This window comes from Neopelma chrysocephalum, unplaced genomic scaffold (assembly GCF_003984885.1).
Source record: "Neopelma chrysocephalum unplaced genomic scaffold, ASM398488v2 Primary Assembly neopelma1_138, whole genome shotgun sequence".
In the NCBI taxonomy this organism is placed as follows: Eukaryota; Metazoa; Chordata; class Aves; order Passeriformes; family Pipridae; genus Neopelma; species Neopelma chrysocephalum.
In genome coordinates, this window is record NW_020897800.1 from 6,210,417 (window position 1) to 6,232,890 (window position 22,474).

Here is a 22,474-nt window from a genome sequence, read left to right on the forward strand (position 1 = left end):
ATTTAGACAGAAATTTTGTGATCATTTCCAGGATTATCAGACCCAGATGCAGGTTATGGCTTCAAACTCTGCCCTTGCCTTCACAGACAGCAGCTTGCTCAGAGTAAAACCTAGGGCTATGTTTAATTATATTTAAAAAAAACCCAAAATAAACAAACAAAAAATCTTTCACATTTTAAATTCCAGTGAATGAAGGAGAAGGATTATTTAGGAAAATGTTGGGTGAAGTTTAACCCAATTTACAGTCCATGTTTATAACAGATTTTTTTGCTTATGTTTTACGTAAATTCCAAATGCAAAGAGTGAACCAAGCAAGAGAAATTCCAGATCCTGACTGTGTTTACTGAGTTACTACAGATCTGCATTTGTAGCTAAATTCAGGGAGTGATTTTTAAAAAGATGTTACAAAATTTGTCTGATCTTCAAATGTGAAAGAATGTCCCAACGTGCTGATGTGGGCAGGGATGTGGGAAAACTTCACTGGGCAATTCCAGGATTTTGTCCAGCTAAAATAATGAAGTCAGTGCTTTGAAAAGGCTCTGCAGACATTCTTTAGAGACATCCCCGAGAAGCTGTGGCTGCCCCATCCCCTGAAGTGTCCAAGGCCAGGTTGGACGGGGCCTGGAGCAACCTGGGACAGTGGGAGGTGTCCCTGCCCATGGCAGGGGGTGGGATGGATGGGCTTGAAGGTCTCTTCCAACCCAAACCACCCTGGGATCCTGTGATTTTATATTTCTCTTGCTTTAGAACATTGAAATATGTTCTGAAGGCCCCCGAGTTCAGCGACCTCAGAGGGGTTTTGTGCCACAATAATTGTGTCAAACAAACCGAAGGACCATCCGTGGTGTCTGCAGGGATCCGCTCCCCTCGGAGCAGCGTGTGAGCCCTCTAGTGGGATCCGGGGGTGCTTCCGTGCCCGGCACGGCAGCCGAGCATCCCCCTCGGGTTTGCATGGACCTGGCTGGGACAAACAACCCGAATTTTCCCGACTTTCTGCGGCTGACCCTCCTTTCTGCAGCCTCACAGTGATTTCAGTGTGATTTCCCCCTCCCGAGGCCTTCTTGGGAGCAAGGGTAAAGTGCAGGTGGATGCAGGTTTGGAGGAGCTGACTCTGTTCCCAGCCTGTCAGAGGGAACCACGAGCAGAATCCCAGTATGTCTGTGCTTCCTGCCTTCACTGCACACCAAAAAACACACTAAAATCTAATTTCAAGTGTAACTATGAAAGCTGAGGTGTTCAAATGGGGCTTTACACAAAAAAAGTGGCAAATTCAAAAAGTACAGAAGATGGGAAGAATGGAGGAAAGAAAGGATTGGAAGAGAGGGTTAGAAAGGAGGAAATATCCCTCTGATCACAGCTGAGTCAGCGTCAGAAATTCCTGAAATCCTTTATTTTGTTCTTTGGAATGGAAGCCAAAGGTGATTCCTAGACAGTAATTGTCTGTTCCAGGTGTCTGGAACCCAGGCTGAAGCTGTGCAGAGGGTTTATTAGTCAGTGCCAGGAGAGCTGCTTGTCTAAGACTTTCCCAAACACCACACTCTTGGCATCCCCCGAGACTGCCACTGGAGCTGCTGGAACGAGGAGCCTTTGGACAGACAGTGGGAATGGGTTCTGCTTCATATTCCTTGGCCTCTGTCATTGCCACAGGGATGTTGTGAAAGCAGCCTGTATCCATTCATCTGGGTAGATCCACGTTTTCTGCCCAGAGCCTGAGCAAATCCAGCCTGTGGAACCACCTGAAAGTCTGGAGTCTGTGAAAAACCAAGGATTAATCTGGAATCTGCAATCCCCTCCCACAAACATTTTCAAATAATGAGGAAATCTTCATCTAAATCCAAGCCTGCCTGTGGGCAGTGCATGAGCTAAGGAAGGGGTGATATTCCATGGATACACCATTCCTGGCTCACAGCTCCTGCTCTCATTGGATACCATTGTTGTTCCTCACACTCCATTCTCTGTGTGGCCACAGCTACACCCACCTTCTGCTGGGATAAATCCCACTGAGGCTGGGGCAGGACAGGAAAACCATCCTGGAGTGCAGAGAGGGTTCAGTCTGGCAGTGCTGATTTCCCAGGAAAAGGCTCTCTTTGGATCTGGTAGGAAATGTCGGGATACACAGGACACAAAATCAAGGATTTCTCCACTTGCTGTCACTAAAGATTTCCTGGTATTTTCTTAAGGACAGGTCAGTTCCTGCCCAGGGAAGTTTGGGTAATGCTGTTCCCAGTTATGTCTGTCCAATGGACTGGGATCCAACCATCCTGAAAAGTTCCTCAGAGGGAAGGGAGGCAGCCCCATGGATGGAACCCTGTCGGGTACATGGAGCACATTCCATGTCCTGCAGGATTCATGGAGCAGCTTCTCCTCCCACAGTGGTTGGTGGGGGCATCTCAGTCCCTTAACCTTCAGATCTTGTTTTCAGATCTTTTCTGAGTTTTTCAGGTTGTCTGGGTTTGGCTGCTGAGACTCACAGAGCAAGGAGGGGGTAGGAAGGGTCCAAACTGCCAAACCAAGAGTGTGTGATGTGAAAACATCATCCCCAAAGCACGGAGGAGATGTGACAGCACTGGGGTCACTGCTGTCCCTGTGCTGGGTGGGTCATGTGAAGATGCTGAGCAGAGAGAGCAGAGACAGCCAAGGGCTCTGTGGTCTGTCTTGAGGGTCATTTCACACCAGCAGAAAGCAGGGATAAACTGTTTGGAAGATGTTATTATCCAAGAGTCTGAATATCAGAGAATCATGGAATCCCAGGATGGTTTGGGATCGAAGGGACCTTAAAGACCATCTTGTTCCACCCCCTGCCATGGGCAGGGACACCTTCCACTAGCCCAGGTTCCTCCAAGCCCCGTCCAATCTGGCCTTGGACACTTCCAGGGATGGGGCAGCCACAGCTTCTCTGGGCAACCTGTGCCAGGGCCTCCCCACCCTCCCAGCTAAGAATTCCTTCCCAATATCCCATCTAACCCTGCCCTCTGGCAGTGGGAAGCCATTCCCTGTGTCCTGTCCCTTCATGCCTTGTCCAAAGCTCCTCTTTGGGAGCCCCTTTAGGCCCTGGAAGGGGCTCTCAGGTCTCCCTGGAGCCTTCTCTCCTCCAGGTGAACCCCCCCAGCTCTCCCAGCCTGATCCAGAGCAGAGGGGCTCCAGCCCTTGGATTTACTCCAGCAGCTCCACGTCCTACTAATGTTGGGGGAGCCTGGACACAGCACTGCAGGTGTGTGGTGGAACTGTATCCTAGAGGTCTGTATGAGCATTACACATGTTATTGTTTCACCATAAACAGTGTGTCTCAGCTGCAGGGGTTATTTTTCCTGGATAACTTTAACTCCAGAGCAGGGGGGTGAGGGTGACCACTGCAGAAGGACCTGAGGCAGCAGGGAGCCACTGGGACGTGCTGAAAGCAGGGAACCGTGGTGTCTGAAGGAGGGAGAATTCATCCCAAAGGCAGGTGGGAATCCACATGAGGGGCTGTGTGTCCAGGTCTGCCCCAGCCCTGGGCTGCCCACACCACCCAAACCAGCTGCTGGTCCCCAGGCAGGGCAGGAGGAGGTTGGTCCCCTCCCAGGGCCAGTCTGACACCCTGGAACATGGATGCTCTCTGAGTCTTCCCAGGACAGGCCGTTCCTCAGCAGAGAATCAGATCCTTTGTGCTGCCTCGGGGCTTTTTCTCTGCCAGCACAGGCAGCGTTTAACACCTGACACAGAGCATTTCAACAGAGCCCGAGCCATGAGCACATTCCCTGTGAAAAGCCATGGCCCTGCAGTTGCTCAGCCTCTCCTCACTGCCACGGGGACATTAAACCTTCAGCAGTTCCCTCTCCAAAGGCGGATTTTGGTTCCCTGCCTGGAAAAACAGTAGGCGAAATAGTAAAACCTTAAATTCGAACATGTGTAACTTATACATCTTATTTCCATTTTCAAGCAACATTCCCTTAGTAAGACATGAGGAAAAAATTACCATCTGCCTCAGAATATCTCGGTGGAGCATTTATCTCCCAGCCACGATAACCGAAGCTCAGTAATTTCTCCCTTTCCCCCCAGTTCAGGTTGAGAGACAAATTTGTTTAGTGTCCTGACTGGGAAGCCTTGCCAGCTGAACTCAGAGGGTGGGATTTGCTGCACTGTCACAGTTCTTACCCTGCAGCAAAAGGTTTCCTCCCAAACCACTTGGCTTCTGGCAGAGAAGGAGGATGGCTGTGGGATTAAACCCGTGGCCTAAACTGCCCTGGATGCGGGCTCTGGGATTGCTTTGTGCAGAGGTTGGGCACGAACTCACCCTTGGGAAGGTGAGGGCAACAATGTGCCCTTCCCTGGGAGGTTCCTCAGAGCTGGGATGTGCTCTGTGTGTGTGGCAGGCTGTGGCTGGTGTTTGAAGGGACTAAAAGTGTGAGTTACTATTACAGCTGGATAAAAACACAATCCGTGCTCCCATCTGTGGCTGGAGGCTCACAATTGTCCCAGAGCAACCCAGAGACTTGCCAAGGCTCTGCAGGCAGGCCAGGGCTCAGCACAGAGCCACCTGAGCTGCTGAGTGTTCCCTCCTCATCACCCCAGCACCTCCAAGTTCAGCTCAGGCTGGAGCCTTTTCCACACACCATTGCTGAACTCTGGAGTTCCTGACTCGGGCCAAAGGCACCCAAGATTTCCACATTTCCTCCCCAAGACTGGGGCACTGTTAAGCACAGAATCCCAGAATCATGGAATCATAGAATCCCAGAATGACAGAATAACAGAATCCCAGAATCATGGAATCACATAATCCCAGAATCATGGAATCCCAGAATCACAGAATCCCAAAATCACAGAATGACAGAATCCCAGAATTTCAGAATCACAGGATCAGAGAATCTCCTGATTTGGAAGGGATCCATCAGGATCATCGAGTCCAACTCCTGGCCCTGCACAGAACACCCCACCAATCCCCCCATGTGCTGAGAGCCTTGTCCAAACACTCCTTGAGCTCAGACTAAGAACAGCTCAGATCAGTTGTGTTCAGCCCTGTGGAAATAAGGCTCTTCCTGCTAATATTGAGTGTTCTCCTGTGACTCCCCTGTCCCTTTGGTTGGTATCTCGAGTTCCATGTTAATGCCACGAAGGGGGTGTCCCTGTGCCCATGCAGAGCTCTGCAGAAGTGCCTTAGGACACGAGGTGGGCAGTGTCTGTCAGGGGACAGGATCCACGGAACAGGAAGGTTGTTTTAACATCTGGAAGAGCCCCAAAGGGCTCCCAGGAGCACCCAGCTGTACCTGCAGGGTTGCTAAAATGCACTGAGCTACAAAGGATGGAGGGCAGTGGAGGTCTGACCAACAGGCCCATGTGACAGGCACGTGCTCTTTATCTGGTTTGGGAATTTCAGTATTCCAGTGGTATTATGGCCTGCAAGCAACCACTGCCTTGTCTGGAAGTCACTCCTCTTGGATTCTCCAGCTGCCTCTCCTCCAACTGGTTTCATTATCAGAGATCCCCCAGTGAGACTTGTGGTTCATAGATCACCCTGTAGATCCTGTGACAGGTCAGGAATGGCCTCTCCGACCCTATAGATCCCATGACAGGTCAGGAATGGCCTCTCCCACCTTATAGATCCTGTGATAGGTCAGGAATGGCCTCTCCCACACAGACAGAAGCTCCTGTTAACGTTCCACGTCCGGAGTCATTGCCATGTGTGTGACTCAAAGCCCTGCAGGGCTGGCAGGGCACAGTGATTGATGGTAACTCAGCTCTTTCCTTTCCCATTCCAGGGAGTCCCCCGTGGACTGCAGCGTGAGCAAATGTGGCAAACTCGTGGGAGCAGGGACAGAGTCCAACCCCATGAGCTACAGCACCTACATGGATGAGAAGAACGGGCCTCCCCCCAACATGACCACCAACGAGAGGAGGGTCATCGTCCCAGCAGGTACCACCAACCCCCGGGTCCTGCCTGCTTGCACTGAATCAGGACAACAAGCAGACAATTAGTGCTTCTTCTTTTTTTTTCCCTTCATTTTTTTCCCCTGGAATGAAGAGTTGTTTTGGTGTGTTGAACCAAATCCATCTCCCGTCATGTGTTAGAGGAGAATCTGCTTCCTGGGACACAGAGAGGATGATCAAAGAGCACAGTTCAGAGGCAAGATTAAGCATGAAGTGGGTCCAAATCATAACTCCCATGATGCTCCCAGGATCCAGATGCACTTTCATGTCATATTGATTGATTCAAAATGAGCTATTTTGTTTTCATTTTTTTTGTTAGAAGCAGAAACCCAGAAAAATTATATTTTGCAGGAACTACATTATCCTTCCAAAAACTGTTACACAGAAACATTCCTGTCCAGCTCTGTTTGCATTTGACATCCACATCTGCTCTCTGGAGTTGGCAGGATGCATTGGATGCATTTGGATAGTCAAGGGTGAGCTGCTGGGGAGGCTGAACCTGGAATGAGGAGCCTTTTGCCCTGAAAAGTTTATAAACACCACCCATACAAATAGGCAAGCCCAGGAACTTTCCAGCCAAGGAGCCAAGTGCTGGCCCAGTTTCTGTCCCAGAACTTGCTCTGATTTGGAGGGTTTCACCCAGGGCAGGGAGGGTTGCCCTGAGGTTGTGCCCAACCCAGCAGACAAACTGCACTCGTGGAATTCAGCTCTGCTCTCTGACCGTGGCTTGGCCACGAACAGATGACAATTCCCAAGCATTTGGTTGCCATTTAGGATGAAAAGGAAAAGCCAGTAAAAGACTGACAGCAAATCTCCAAGGCCCATGGAAGCTGTCCTTGGGCCCTGCTCTGGCTGAGCTGGTTGGGGACAGCCCTGGAGCCGTTTGCAGTGTCAGCACTGCTCACCCAGTCATTGTGTTATCAAAGGTGTTCAGCATCCATCCTGCTCCTCACCATGCTGTTTAGGCATGTTTAAAAACACCAAGGGGGAGCTAAAGTTTAGCATTGTTGAAATAGGGGAAATTTTAGTGCCCTCGGTGGAGGAAAAGGTTTCGAATCTTCTCTTAGAAGGGAAGTGAAGAACAGGACTTTTTCTCCCCATCATGAGCATCCACAACTCAAAGCCTTGAGAAACTTGTGAAACAGCAGTGATTTACCAGACTTTGGAAGACAATAGTGAACATCATCCCAGACCTCTGGCTGCAGGACACGAGAAGACTCATCCAAGAAAGGCATTTGGAAATTTTAATATAATCCAGAATTGAGATTTATAGTGCATTAGAGTGAAGATAAGCAAGAATAATGTCACATTAGGCTTACAATAGTAGTAATAACAAACTCCAAACCATGTTTCAAGAAGGCAGTTTTTCAGAGACCATTCAATATCTTTTACAGTGTTCAAAGGGAGGCCACAAATTCAATCTGCCCTCTAGATGTTGTGTGTTTTTGCAAAACTCAAGACAAATAAGTCTTTCAATTAAAAAAAAAAAAAAGAATCCTCCCTTGAATACTTCCATTGTAAAATTTGCAGCCTTTTGCCAGTGCTTAGAAAGCAGAATTTAAATTAACTTTGCCAAGACATGAAGGAAATCCATGTGTCGTTCCCAAAGCAGACTTGCAAAGGTAGAGGGCTGTAAATTCCATGTTTAGAATTGAGCTTTAAGCAACCCAGGTTTACTGGAGACTCAGTGGGGAAATGTCACAGTTATCAGTTCAGTATTCCGTGGTCCCATTTCTCCATTTCATGCTGTTATTCTGGCACTGGAGTGCCCAGGAATGCACCAGGTAGAGGCACTGCCCAACCTTTTGTGCCCAGGGATCCCCACACCCCGAGCATACACAGTTTACAGCCCTGGCCCAAGGAATTATTTGATAAAGTTATTTTACAAATCTGTGGCAGAGGCATCTCTTGTCCCTGCCCAGAGCACACCCTGTGATCCTGTATCCTTCTGATCCATGTTCTCTGCTCCTCGGGACCTGAGGTGTTTGAGTTTGTCTTGGAGCAATGGCCCAGCTGCTAATGACACACCAAACATCTCCAAAGTTTCAACTTCACTTTGCAATCCTCTCCAGCTGCAACAGAACATGAATTTGCAGCTTAAATTTTGAAATGGGCTTCGTGGGGAGCAGCAGCACAGGAAACATCTGAAAAGGCAGATATGCTCTGCAATGACTCTGTGAAATGGTATCGTGGCAGCAAGCCTTGCTGGGGCTCTCTGAGCTCAGGCTCTTTGCAAAACTCAAAGGCTGATTTCTTTTTTTAACTCCCTCCCCATGGGCTCTGGGTCTCCAGCCGGGTTCAATCTCTCTCCTACGTCACCACCAGCAATAAAGATTCCCCAGCTGGGGCTCTGCTGACAGTCCCTAATGATGCAGGAGACAGGAGAGAATCCACATTGCCCTCCAAGAGCTGGAGGCTTTTCCAGGAGGTGGAATTGTGTTCCTGTCAGCAGGGTGAAGGCTGTGACTCACAGCCATGGCAGCCTGCTCTACTTAAGCAATAAGAGGGTTTTTTCAGAGTCCCTTTGCTGACCATAAATCCCCCCATCCCCCTTTCAAATGTCAGCTGTGGGGACCTCCTGATGTACTTGTGAGGGACGGTGGGACTGCAGAGCCCTGATGTCACTGCAGAGCCACTGCTGGGCCAGGCATCCCCTCTCAAAGGGATGAGCTGCCTTTGGGAAGCTTTTTTCCAGGAGAAAAGTCCCAGTCCAACGTCACCAGTGTTGTTCCCAAGCAGAGGAATAAGATCTGGGCAGGTGGGAGGCAGTGCAGTGACCCTGCCAGTGCATCCAGCTCAGGTCACAGCACAGAGCTTGCTCATCTTCCAAAATGCGTTGGGATCAGTAAATTCCATGGATTTGGCTGTGGGAGCAGTGGTTAATGCTTGGACTGGGCTATAGTGAGTGCTGGAGGCTCGTGTGTAACCATCCCTTGTGCTTCCCTGGCAGATCCCACCCTCTGGACCCAGGACCACGTGCGCCAGTGGCTGGAATGGGCTATCAAGGAGTACGGATTGATGGAGATCGACACCACCATCTTCCAGAACATGGATGGCAAAGAGCTCTGCAAGATGAACAAGGACGACTTCCTCAGAACCACCTCCCTCTACAACACAGAAGTTCTGCTGTCTCACCTCAGTTACCTCAGGGAAAGTGAGTATTGCCCTGGCTCAGCCCTGTCCTGACACGCTGAAGTGGGTGTTGCACTTCTAGGGATCTTCCTGCAGGATGAAGGGGAGGGAAAGGGAGGGAAAATGAAGAGAGAAACACAGGCAGAGACAGCAAACATGGAAACAAGGAATAAAAAGTGGGTTGGAAAGCTCAAATTAACTCAGATGGAGTTCCTGGTGCTACCAGGGAGGTGAAGAACTGAGCAGGACAATGAGATTAGACAGTCCTACAGATTATAAAAACATCTGTGGCTACGTGATAAAAACACATATATTTGCTGTAGAGATCAAATCAAACATTAACTGATGTGGCACAGGCAAATTAGCCCCAAATTTGCATCTGGAGGGCTGTGCCCTTTCCCTCAGGCTTCTGGTGAAACTTCTTCAAAACAGGACCCACAACTGGCCTGAGCTGGAGATTTCTTGTGTTCTTGGAGGCCCAGGTGGGTTGGAAAGAGAAAAAAATCCAAGAGTGATTCCCCAATGTAAAGGTGCTGAAGCAGACACCATGCAGATGACCCAAAACTCACAAAAAACTTGTGGAAGCTCTTTATTGCTCCTCTCTGTCCCACAGTAGAGCCTGGGATGGATCCAACAGTCCTTTTTGCTGCATTGAGCCCCAAAACAGGAGCTGTGAGCAGTCTGCTGAGCTACTTCTGGAACAGCATTATCCCAGCAGCCCAGACAGGAATGATCCCCTTATGGATGGCACAGGCTCTCCAGGGAGGCTGAGTTTCAAACTCAGATTCCAAGATTTCTGTGCAACATCAGCTTATCCACAGCTCCCAAATGTCTCCCCTTCATCTACTAATGGAGGCAAAAGCATCTCCTTCCCTCACAAAGGTGTGCTAAGGATGATTGTGCTGTGATGAGGCCAGAGAACTGGAGCTGAGCCCCACATGCTCCAGGGTTTTTTCCAATGAAACAGTTTTTGTAGGACTGTGATTATTTAAGGACTCGAAAATCAGGAGAAGGTGCCATAAATCAAGGTGGAAGCACAGGGAGAGAAAGAAAAAAGTTTATTTTCTGCACTAGAAAATCAAATTGTGATGGAAAGGCAGCTGAAGATGTCTCCTCTGGCCAGCACAGGCATTTATTGAGGGTGTTCCTTCAAAGCTGGGCAGTGCTGGTCTCTCCCTGCCTAAAATCAGTGGGAGCTTTAGAAATTACAGTGGCACAAGAGTTAGATCACAGATGGGTGCCTCTGTAAGCCCCACCTTTATTTTTTTTTGAGAAGCTGAGCCAAGGAAATGATTCACAACAAATAAAAGCTGTTGGATTTGAACAGCTTTTGTCCCTTGTGGCTTCACAATAAAATAATTTCCCATCCAAAAGAATTGGTGGATTCCATCCTGTTTCATCAGCAAAGAGCTGCTGGGTCACAGGACACTTTGGAAGGCAGGTTTGCACACAGGATTACACACTTTCCTGGGACAGGGAAGGCAGTGCTGTGAAGGCAGAGCTGCTTGGGCCAAACCTGCTGACTTTGGGCAAATCAGGCTCTTTGTCACTGGAAATGTGTCTAAATTCCCAAAGGATAAATCCTGAAGTGAGACACTTGAATTGCCTTATTGATAAGGCTGGAGGATGGACAGGGAGAGAGAGTTGTGTGGGTTTTGATCAGGTTCAAATTCACCAGGCTGAATCTGAAAGGTTTGGCAGAGGAGTTGGATTCCTCTGTTTCTTTATCTCCAGTGCCTGCTGTCCCACATTTGGGGTGTACAAAGTCAGGACCATTAACCATTGTTGATCTCATGGCATCAGCCTGAAGACCTGGATTCAGTGGCCACCTTTCCCATCTGCTGCTGCCCATTTGCTCAGGAACAAATTCCCAGTTGATCCCACCAAGCTTTAGGTGCCTGAACTCTGGTCACACTCTGGTCTCCACTGACAGAACAGAAGCCTCAGGGCACGGTGACGTTCAGGAAAACAGTGCCCTGGTTCACATCTTGCTTTAAATGGCTGAAATGAGAAGGAATAATCCTCTGCCTCAGCTCCTCTGGGCCTCAGTTTTACTTTCTGCAAAATGGGGCCAGTCCTCCTGACTTCCCTTGGTCTCATCCATGGCCATGGGAAGCCTGTGGAGCAGGATTGTGCCTCCTGTCTCCCAAGAGGGCCCGAGGGAGCCCTGCTGCATTTGCTGCAATAATGATCATAAATATAACGTCCTGCCAGGGGAGTACCTACAGTGATTTCTGTGCTCTTGAGCCAGTGCAAAACCCCAGCAACTTTGCTGGATTCAGGAAAATCCTTTATTCCTTTTTCACCTGGAAAGGAGGGTTCAATCCCAGTCCATCCCAGCTTTTCTGATCAGAGATCTCCCTGTGCTCAGACGTCATGGGAGTGCTGTCCTTGTTAAAGCAGCTCCTGTGTGCCTGGGGCCAGGCAGCCTCCAGGAGCATTCCTTTCCTTTCCCTGCAGCTGTTCCCAGGCTAATGACAGTCTGGATTGGGGATGGCTGGTGAACTCCCTCCTGGAGTAACGCCTTCCAAAGGAGCTGATTGTTTTTCCAGCCTGGCTTCCAGCGGATGTTTAGTGCCGAGCTCTGAGCTCAGTGCCAGGGGGAGATGGGCTGCTTGTTCATCACTTTTCCCCCTCTGGAAGATTGGTTGTTCCAGAGACACCCAGCTCTACTCCTGCTCAGGGTGGGAAATATGTGATGGGAACAAACTCAGGAGAATTTGGGGGGATTGCAGACCCACAGGCTCGATTACCTCTGCCCAGTCCCTCTCTTGAAAAGTGTTCATCCTCTCAAGGTGCAACACTGGGTATGTGAGGCCAGTGGGTCCTCAACTTTGGTGTTTGTTTTCCAAGAATCAACGCTGCTCTGAACTTTCTGACCCTGTTTGTTCGCCAGGGAGGGAGAGTCCTTCAAAACGAGCTTCCTCAGAAGGTTTTCAACATTTTACCCTCCTGATCAGGGTGAAAATGTTCTTAAACCTGCCTGTGAAGTACCTTATTTTGGCACATCTGAGTCCAGATAGAAAAGATAAAGCAGTAACATCTGCAAGACCACAACAAAAGCTCACTCTTAGTTTTGCAGATAGAAGGTTCAGGTGAGGTACTTAATATAAACCAAACTCATATCAAGCACCTTTAGTCTCCAGGCAGCACTTAGGTCTGGATCAGAATGGTGCAGTTGTTTCCTGTTTCCTTTGCTATTGAAGGAGTCAGGAATTCCGGTGGCTCTGATCTTTGGGAGATTTCAGATTCCAGCCCCAGTTCTGCAGCACTCTCCATTCTTTGGAGCCTCTCAAAGCATCCCAGTAGCTTTTTCAGGGAACTTACTGTCCATCCTCTCCAAACAGTCATTTTTCTTTATGTGTTTCTCTCAGTTGTCTCTCCAAAATTGGGAAGCCATGGCTTGTTTTTCCTTCTCTCTGTTTATCCCCACACACCTTGGGATTCCAGGCTGACTGATCTTTTTCAAACACGTTCTGCCTGGTGAATCTTCTCTGGGCAGCCAGTGGGAAGGGAGATTTAATGTTTCCGTGCTCTGTTTGGGATGAAGATCAAAAGAAGCCCGAGCTGTCACCTCCCTGGTGATGGGGGTCAGTGTGTGGGGTCTACAAATAAAAAGAGCTTGAAGGGGAAAGAATGAGACTGTGGTGAGAAGCAGAAATCTGCCTGGTGGTTTCAAGCTATGTATTAAAGCCAAACAAAACTATCCTGCTAAATGCAGCAGAACCTGGGTTGTACCAGGAGCTGTGGAGGGAAGGCCATGAGGCTTTCAGAAAAGGAGGAGAAAAAAGACTTTTTGATTAAATAGACCCCAAGACTGTGAAACTGAGATGTTCCTGCACCTCAGAAGGATGAACTGCCTCGTGAGAGGGAAGGTTTTACAGGGAAAAACCTCTCCTGCTCTGGTTTTCAGTCCTTCTCCACCTTCCTTTGTAATTAATGCAAGGGAAATAAAAGAAAGGGAAAGGTGGGGGGAACCATAAGATAAATGTTTAATATTAATTATAGGAGACTGTATTGATAATACCAGAAAAATCTGCTCTAATCTCCAGTGTCACACACCCTGTGAGGGGCAATAAGAACAAACCCAAAATTCATCCCAGCCAAAGCTTTGCCCAAAGAGTGAGGGAGGGAGCAGCCTGGCCTCTGTCTGTCTGTCTGCTTCCCTCTGTCCTGAGCTGTCTCTCCTTTTCTCCCTTTTCCTCCTTCATTGAAACCCTTAATAGGAAACACATTTCCCTTTCTGTGGTGTTCCCACCAGAAACCTCAGACTGCCGGGCAAAGGTGAGAACTTTTAGCAATTAAACTGGGGGAGGCGCCGGCCCTTTCCAGTGGCTCGGGGTGCATTTTTTTGCCTAAAGTAGCTAAAAGTCGATCGTACCGGCTTGTTCGCGGCTATTCATCACCCCGCCCCCACCTCCTCCTGCAACCAGGCATTTGCAGCCTATTCAGTCATAGGAAAGCTGTTCCCGAATTCCCCAGCACTGCCCTGTCTGGCAGGGCCGGGCTGCGCTGGGTGTTGCACTCAGGATTCCTTAAAATACCCCGAAAAGCAGAGAGGGGTGGGCAGGAGTTCCCCCACAGATATTCAAGAAAGAAACGCCACAGCCAGAAACCACCTGATGAGAACAGGAGTTCTGTGGAGGAGAACATGAGTGAGTTCTGTGGATGAGAACACGAGTTCTGTGGATGAGAACACGAGTTCTGTGGATGAGAACATGAGTTCTGTGGATGAGAACACAAGTTCTGTGCATGAGAACATGAGTTCTCTGCATGAGAACACAAGTTCTGTGGATGAGAACATGGGTTCTGTGGATGACAACATGAGTGAGTTCTGTGCATGAGAACATTTCTGTGGATGAGAACATGAGTTCTGTGGATGAGAACACAAGTTCTGTGGATGAGAACACGAGTTCTGTGGATGAGAATATGAGTTCTGTGGATGAGAACACGAGTTCTGTGCATGAGAACACGAGTTCTGTGGAGGAGAACACGAGTTCTGTGGATGAGAACACGAGTTCTGTGCATGAGAACACGAGTTCTGTGCATGAGAACATGAGTGAGTTCTGTGCATGAGAACATGAGTTCTGCGGACAAAGCTGCTCCAAATCCTCCAGCAGCAGCAAAAGGGCAGCAAACCTCTCTAAATACTGAAGCCAACCTTTGGCTGTCCCAGCTTTCCCAGCCAAGGCGCCCTTGGGATCCCTTTGAACTCCTTCCCTCCCAGTTAACCCTGTTTTCCATCCTGGCCTTTTGAAACATCCCATCTTGCAGCACCTGGTAGAATCCACCCTCCAGGCTTTGTTTTCCAGCCCCTTCTGCCTCTGTGTGAATGCTGTCCTTGGCTTTGTTTGCATTTGGGGAAGGAAAGGAATCCATAGGAACGGAGGGCAGAGGGCCAGGAGGATCCAGCACCTGCAATGGCTCTTAGTTCTGGCAGCCCGATCCTCAGCTCCCACAGGAAAGCAGGACACTCTGGGACACTGAGGGGCAAGTGAGGTCAGGGCTAGTTGGGATCATGTGGATTAGAGGAATGTGGAGACTGCAGGGCCCAGTCACAAGATCCTAATGTGGGTACTGTAGGACCCAGAGGTGTTCCTGGCCCTGCCAGAGGCTCTGGGGTGCTCAGGTCAGCACAGACATCGGGATTCTGCATCGCTTGTTATGTGGTGCTCAGCACTGAGCACCTTCCACGGGACAGAATCTCACTGCACAGGGGCTGGGGGGATGTGAAAAGCAGAAAGGGTCTGGAAAAGCACTTTTCACAGCAGGATTGGTGCCTGCTCCAGTTCCCACCATGAGTCCCTACAAACAAGGACCTCTGCCTTGTTAGGGATGTCACTGCCTGATGCAGCAGAAACTTTTCCAAGGAACTGGAGGAAAGATGAGCTTGGAAGATTATGTAAACACATATAACCAGAACAACCATGAAATGTGCATTACATGCTGACTTCTGAGAACTCACAGGGTCTCTTCCTCTATTTCCAGGAGAGTTTCCAGGAGAACCAAAGTAAAATGCTCAGAAAACAACATTTCCACCCCAGACTGTGCAAAACAGAGACCCTTCCAATGGGTTCTTTTTTGTGCTGCTCATGAATAGTTGTGAGTCAAGTGGGGCTGGATGGAAAGGCCACTTTGAACCAAGAAAACTTTCAAAATCCCCAGGGCATGGGAGATGCTGGAATACCAGTGTGGTTTGTGCAGCTGCTGGCCCCAAACCAAGCATGTGACACTCTAAAAATGGCCAGGTCCTGACAGTGCAATTCATGGCTTTTCTACTGTATGTTCCTCAAACAGGAAATTTCTCTATCACAGCCAGAGAGAGAAAAGCTCCTTCCTTATCCTGCAGTACAATCTGTGCCACAGTCACTTCTGGAGGCTCTGCTGGGATAGATAATGTACCTGGATAAATGGGCTGGACAAGCTCAGCTTTTATATCAGTTTTCAACAGGGGACATCAAGGTGCTCAGTGAAGGACACAAATGTCTTTACTTTGTGCAAGCAGAGAAACAGCAGCACATGTGGGACATGCAGCTCCCAAGCTTTTAGAAGAATTCCGTAGAAAATATGTGCCTAATGGGGTGGAAAATTTGGTCTTTAGATCCCAATGACAGCATTTCCTCCCTGCCTTCGTGGTTGCCCATGGCAGAGCACATTCAAGCTGCAATAACTCCTTTTCTTTTCCTCACAGGTAGCTCACTGCTGGTCTACAACACTCCATCCCACACAGAACCCTCCTCACGTCTTGCCACCAAAGAAGGTCAGTGTTTTGCATATGAATGTCCTGCCTCCCTGTGCTCTCATGATGGTTTTGATTGGGTTAAAATTAGACCTTTTATATAATAACCCTGGTGTGAAAATGTTCTGCTCTGCTCTGCCTGCCCAGCATTTTAATAGAATAATCAAATAAATAGAGTAAGTGGCGGTTTTCAGCCCAATCCATGGTGGAAATCCCATCCCTGCTGGGCCAGAAAAGGTGTGTCTGTCACTGTCACACTCATGTGCTGCTGAGCTGCTGAACTGATGGCATAGTTTCTGCTCTTGATGGGAAACAGTTCCAAATCTCAGATGCACAGCCAGGACTGAGACACTGTTTGTCTCTGAGTTCGTAGTTCACAGTTCATCTTCCCACCATAAAGTCCATTACTGAGTAAAGGCCACTCAGGTATTCCAAACCCACCCAGGAATCTGGTTTCAAGCAGCAAGGCAGAACAAATGTATCTTTCTGACACTTCCATTTTGGAACATTTGGATTTTCTTTTTTCAAACAACCCCATTTTTTTTAATCTGTTAGAAATTCTGATGATGTAAACCTTGAAGTTTCAAAGTTAACATTCAGGAGGTTCCTTCAGGCTTTTGAGTTGGTTGTGTATCCTTCAGTCAGGTGTCTCAGGTTATCTTCTGCAGCTCCAGTCCTGCCCCTTTTTCTTGTTTTTAAGGAAAAACTGGATTCTCAGTCGTGCTAAAGTTGTGAGAGTTGGTGTGATGGGTGTGATCAGAGAATCCCAGAATGGTTTGAGTTGGAAGGGACCTCAAGGGTCATCTCATTCCAATGCACTGCCACGTGCAGGGACACATGTGGTGCTGCACAACCCCTGCCTACATAAGGCAACAAGTCCCAGTTGAATTGATAAAGGCCAAATAGGGTGAAAAAAGAGCAAAAATCTGTTCTTGTGTTCCATAACTCACTTGTAGGATTTTATAACTCACTGGGTAGGACTGGGAGCCTTGGCCTTGGTCTTCCTTTGCCTTTGTGCAGCTGCAGGAACGTTGGGCTTGTTCCCTGCACTGTGTTCAGCTCCTCATTTGAAAAGTTTCTGGGACAAGTGTGCAGTGTTGTGTTCTGTGAGACAACCCCCCTAGAACCAGCCTCCTCCTGTCCCCAGACAATCTCCTCACCTCATATATAAACACCCTCATGGGTGTTTATATACACATATATTTACAGACACATTTATTTTTATATATTTGTGTATAAACATTACATAAATAGATATTTATATATTTTATATAAACACGTATATGATTTTCAAGAAAACTTAGCTTCATGGACGAGCCACAAGTTTGCATTTTGAAGAATAGTGGGGAAAGGCAGAGGTTCTTTTATTTAAGCAGCTGGAGAGACAAAAGCTGCCATTTCCCTGAAAGGCTGCAGCAAACAGCTCCCACATTTAACAAGCCCCTGCATGGAGTGTCTGGCTGCCTCCTGGACTTGCTGCTCTCCCAGCCAGCCCTTCTTTCCCCTTGCATTTCATCTCCAACATCTGTCTTGGACCCTGCACACGACATCAGGGCTGGCTTTTCCAACAGCTCCTTTTGTGCAGCCTGTAAATATCCACTTGAGCTGTGTGTTCCCCGTTCTCTCTGCTGAGACAGGCACTGGTTGAGAAAACCTGGGATATTACAGAGACAAAGCCCTTCAGGCTCTGCTGGGACTGCCTTGCCACTGACAGCCTATTTAGAATTGATAAGAGCTGGGCCTGCTCCTGGGTGAATAAAGCACACACGTGCTCCTGCACAATTCCCCCCAAACACCCCCCAACCCTCTGCTCTGTCTGTCTCAGGCCAGGTGGTTGCTAAAAACAAAGAGAAAAAACCCACGATTTTTTTTTTTAATTAAAGAGAAATGCTCTGAATAAAATTGCACTTCTCTGACTTTCTTAAACCTTTTATCTCTGTGACTTGGGCCTCGAGTCACTCAGGCTGAAAGAAATTTGAGGGGAGCAGAGTTCCTCCCCCTCCACTTTTACTGGCCCCTGGGGTGTCCCTTTAGTGCTGCCAGCAGAGGTTGGGTTGCTTTCTGTCAGCCTGGGGTTCTGAACTTCACATGGTACTTTCATCCTGTGGCAATAAAGGGCTGAGCACACCCACGGGGCAGCCAAATAAAAATTAAGAGCTACACAGAAATGCTGAAATCCCATCTATTCCTCTCCTGTTTCTTCCTTTCCTCGTTGTTCCTTCAATGTTGAATCTGCTGTGGGATCAAGTGACCCACTTCAACCCACTGATTCATGCTCCAAATGTTATTGGGGAGATAAGGTGTCAGGATAAGAGGCAGGAGAACATGACAGGCTGACAGACAAGGAGTTGGGGGAGCAGAATGTAGTGTCTCATCCAATATCACAGAAGAAACTCGTAATGAACATAAAACTGGGCTTGTAATTCCTCAGCCTTGCTCTAGTCCATCAGGCAACAAGATTTTCCTTGCTTCCTTTTAAGGCTTTTCAATGGGTCCATGTCAGGATGATGCTGTTATTTTTGGAAAAGAAATTTCAGGTTAAAAATCGTGATTTTTTATAAGTTAACCTCTCAAAAGATTAAACATTTTTCTTTATGTCCATGCATCTTGAATCTACTAATCCTGTCAATACTTCTTCTCTCTATGCCTGTGAATAAAACCAGACAAATTTTTCTAACCACCTTCCCTTGAGGATTCCAAAGCAGGAGGATGTGATGAAATAGCACAAGAAACGTCAGAGAGAGGAAAAAAATACTGTTTTCTTCACTCCTCCTGTGATTTTTCTGAGCTCACATCAGTGATGCCAACAAGGCACCTGTGCAGGTTGCAGGGAGAGCCCCACACTGTGCATGCACTGACCCTGCTTTACAGGGGGAACAAACCATCTCCATGGCCAAAGCCAGGCTGCAGCTGCAGCACAGACAGCTGCAGATGTTCCAGATGCAGCACATGGCTCCCAAATTGTTCCAGACAGAGCAGGGCAGCGGGGTGGTGCCCCCAGGAGCCCTTGGCCCGTGGCCCAGGGCTGGCCCAGGGCTGGTTTTGTGCCCTGGCTCTGCACACAGAGCTGCCTTGGCTGCCTGCAGCTGCAGACTTTACTCCCTTTTTCCCTTCTATTTTCTGCCCTCTCACTTCTCCTCTGCAGTGCCAGCTCTGCAAACAGCAGGACCTGCAGCACTGCTCTGGGGGAGCTAAACTGCTCCAGACACTGCTTCCAGAAACTGCTTCCAGAAACTTCCTTGGCTGGGGCACGAGGCAGCCAAGCTCTGCTCTCCCATCAGCCAGGTACAGCCCTGGGGGTGTTCAAAGGACTCTGGCTGCCTGAGCATCCTCTCCTCTCAGCCCCATAAACACCCCAAAGGATGGCATTTAGCGTCATTGGGACAAATTGTCTTCAGCTGCCTGGGAGAAACAAATTGCCCTAATGAAAATCACCAGGAATTTTTGGCTAGAGAGCAATTTTCTGGGAAGTGTAACGTTGCTGAATGGAAAGATTTGTGTCCCCCTCCCAGCTCCCCAGTGGAGAGAGGGACTGTTTCATTTTCTGTGCCTGTTTGGAGCAATGACTGACCTACTGTAGGTACTGGAGACACAGGACAAGAATCTGAGCTACATTATCTGTGAGTCCAGGGAGATTTAAATTGCTTTCTGCAGAATGGTGTCGTTTCAGTAGGTTTCCATAGGGAGATGGAAAGTATATTCACACACAACAACATTCAGAGGCCACAGGGCTGTGTCCCAGGTGGCTCTGAGCACTCTGGCCTCCCTCCAGCACATTTTGGAGGTCTGTGCTTGCTTTGAGTGTGTCGGGGGCTGCGTAATTCCCGTGTTTAATGTCTAGAGGGCCGTGCAGGGGCTGAACCCGGGCAGGGCAGAGGCAGAGTTGTGGAGTGTTGCTGTGTGGAGTTCCACGTGTGCAAACAGGCCCATGGCAGTGCCTGGGGTGTGTGGGGGTGCTTTTAACATATGCTGGTGCCCAGGGAAGTGGGGGCAGTGCAGCGAGGTGGCAGAGTGGGGGGAAGGAAGGCTCAGTGTCACCCGTGAGGATTCAGCAGAGTGATTTCTGGGGCTGTTGCCCCCAGGTTACAGGTATGATCTCAACTAAAATGCTGCATTCAGCAGGTCTGGCCCCCAGCACTGCCCTCTGCACACACCAGGCTCAGACCAAGCCAAGAGAATCCCAGAATCATTTAGGCTGGAAAAGCCCTCCCAGCCCATGGATCCCCCCTGTGCCCGATGCCCACCTTGTCCCCCAGCCCAGAGCACTGAGTGCCACAGCCAGGCCTTCCTGGGACACCTCCAGGGGTGGGGACTCCAAACCTCCCTGGGCAGCCCCTTCCAATGTTTAACAACCCTTTCAGTGCTGAAATTCCTCCTCCTGTCCAACCTGAGCCTCCCCTGGCACAGCCTGAGGCTGTTTCCTCTCATCCTGTCCCCTGTTCCCTGGGAGGGAGCAGAGCCCGACCACCCCTCACTCCCCCCTCCTGTCAGGGAATGTAGAGAGTGAGAAGGTCCCCCTTGAGCCTCCTGGAGCTGGCTGAGATCAGTGGTAAACCAGCACCAGCCCAAAGTCTCATAAATCCAACCCGAATTCAAGCAGAGCACAGGAAAAACGCATGTGATGCCTGCATTTTCAAAGAGGGAAGAAATCTATCTGTGCATCCATAAATATAGATGGAGGAGATGAATTTTAAAGGTTGAAGTCTGTGGCCATCCCATGTTTATGTTTGAATTTTAGAGGCAGTTGTGTGAACAATAAGCATTTGCTTGGATGATTTGTTGCGTTGTTGGCAAATTTAAGAATATAAATAAACCAGTGAGCCCTGAAATCCACCCAGTGTGGGTTCCCGTGGCTTTGTACCCACGTTCATTGTGAGCCCCTAAGGAAGCGTTTCCTGATGTTGGAGCATCAATAAAATCTCTCTCACACCAATTCTCTGGTACCTCACAAAATGTGAGTCCGTGCAGCTGCTTTTTGTGCCATCAGGGCTGCAAACTCACTCCTCTTTCCCCACAGCTTCCTTCAGATTGGTAGGAACTCTTCAAAACCTGTGAAATTCAGTGACAATTTGGGGTGACAAGTTCAAAAGTTGGGGGCAGTGGAGAAAGGGGGGCAGAGAGTGCGGGCAGGGTGGTTGTACGAGCACAGTTCCCACAGGAAAACACTCGCAAATTCCTGCATAAAATTCTTCTCCTGAAAAGGCCATTTTTCAGGTCTAAAAGGTTGTCATGTGAAAAATATTGACCGGTTTCAGTAAACCCTCCTTGGAGTGTGTCAGTGCAGCCCCTTTTCACAGCAAGGGTTATAAACCCTCTGGCTTCAGTGGTGTCAGAGAAAAAGCAGTTGCAGTCTCTGCCCTCCTCATTGTCTGTACTTGCTAAACCATTTCTCGATGATATTTGTGTGCCTGGTGATGAAATATCCCATTTTTAGCTCCGCAGCAGAAAAAGGGGAGGCTTTTTTAGTGCTTCTTTTATTTCCACTGTGTGGCCAGAGCAGGGATTTATGATTCCAGGAGAGACAGTAGCAGGCGCGCTCGGATTTTTCTTTTTATACTTTCTTTTTTTTTAATTGTTTTCCTTTGAAATTCCAGAGTTAGTGTTTTGTCTGCTTTCTCCCTGACCCTCTTCGGAGGCAGGCGTGTGTTTTTTCACCAGAAAAACTGGAAACAAAGAATCGTTGTCTTTAAGCTGTAGCAGGCAGGAAACCCAACTCACAAGGGATCACCCCGAGCCAGCGCTGTCCCAGAGTAGACTCCAGTTCTCTGAATTCAACCTGACAGCTTGTCTGGAGCACTTTCTAAGTAACCATTATCCTTCCTTTTCTCCCAGCAAAAGGGCTATTATTTTTTTTGCCTGGGGTGCACTGCAAGCAGTGTTTTTGCACACGTGGGGGGGTCACACATTTGCTGGGGTTCAGCCTCTGCCTCAAAAGCTCTTGGAAGCGCCTTGGCTGTTTCCTGAGACAAGGGTAAATTTGTTTCCTGATAAAATTTGTTTCCTGCTAATGAGTTAAATGGGCAAATGATGTAAAAATGCAATGTCTGTGCATGTGTCTCTTCCCTTTTCTCTCATGTGTGCTGCCTCTGGCTTTTTGCTCCATAAGGATCGGGTTTTTTTACTTCTGCATTTGTGCATTTTTCAACAAGGGCGAACTCCGAGCGCATTAATGGTTTGGTTTTACCCTGGGTGCTGGGGGAAAACATCCCCAGTGCTGTTGGCACATCTCTGCACACACAGGGGTGATCTGGAGGATTCTGTGGGTGTCAGGGGATGCTCAGGAACACATCCTTCAGGACTTGTGTGTCTGTGCTGTTGCTCAGCCTGGCACACGTGGCTGTGGCTGCAGCCCTGAGCAGCTCAGTACCGTGGATCTTGGCTGGGAAGTGTCTGCTTTTCCAAGCTGGCTCTGGGAGGGATTCTTAGGACACATCCTCCAGTCTTTGTGCACTGTGCATTGGGATTTCTGCTGCTGATATTAAAAAAAGCAACAACAAGAGGAAAAAAAAAACCCTCATTGCTTCCTCCTTTTCTTCATAATGTGTCTTTGTGAGCGTTGCAGGGGCAGCTCAGCCTGGATCAGGAAGTTCCAGCTCTGCAGAGCTCGGGGATGTTTTTCCAGCCACAGGCACAACTGGGGGCTGTCGCCTCTGGCTCAAAGCAAACAGGGAGTGACTCCAGGATTTGGAGTGGGGGAGC

The 22,474-nt window shown here is 48.7% G+C and overlaps 1 protein-coding gene across 5 annotated transcripts in view; it reads left to right on the plus strand.

Annotated features, from left to right (window-relative positions):
- FLI1 (Fli-1 proto-oncogene, ETS transcription factor) overlaps window positions 1–22,474 on the plus strand; it is a 104,112-nt gene that overhangs the window by 68,411 nt on the left and 13,227 nt on the right. For all 5 annotated transcript variants that reach the window (XM_027699365.1, XM_027699364.1, XM_027699366.1 and 2 more), the window contains 3 exons: window positions 5,736–5,890; window positions 8,855–9,058; window positions 15,728–15,796. In XM_027699365.1, coding sequence (XP_027555166.1) covers window positions 5,736–5,890; window positions 8,855–9,058; window positions 15,728–15,796 — 428 coding nt within the window. The remainder of the gene's footprint in view (window positions 1–5,735; window positions 5,891–8,854; window positions 9,059–15,727; window positions 15,797–22,474) is intronic.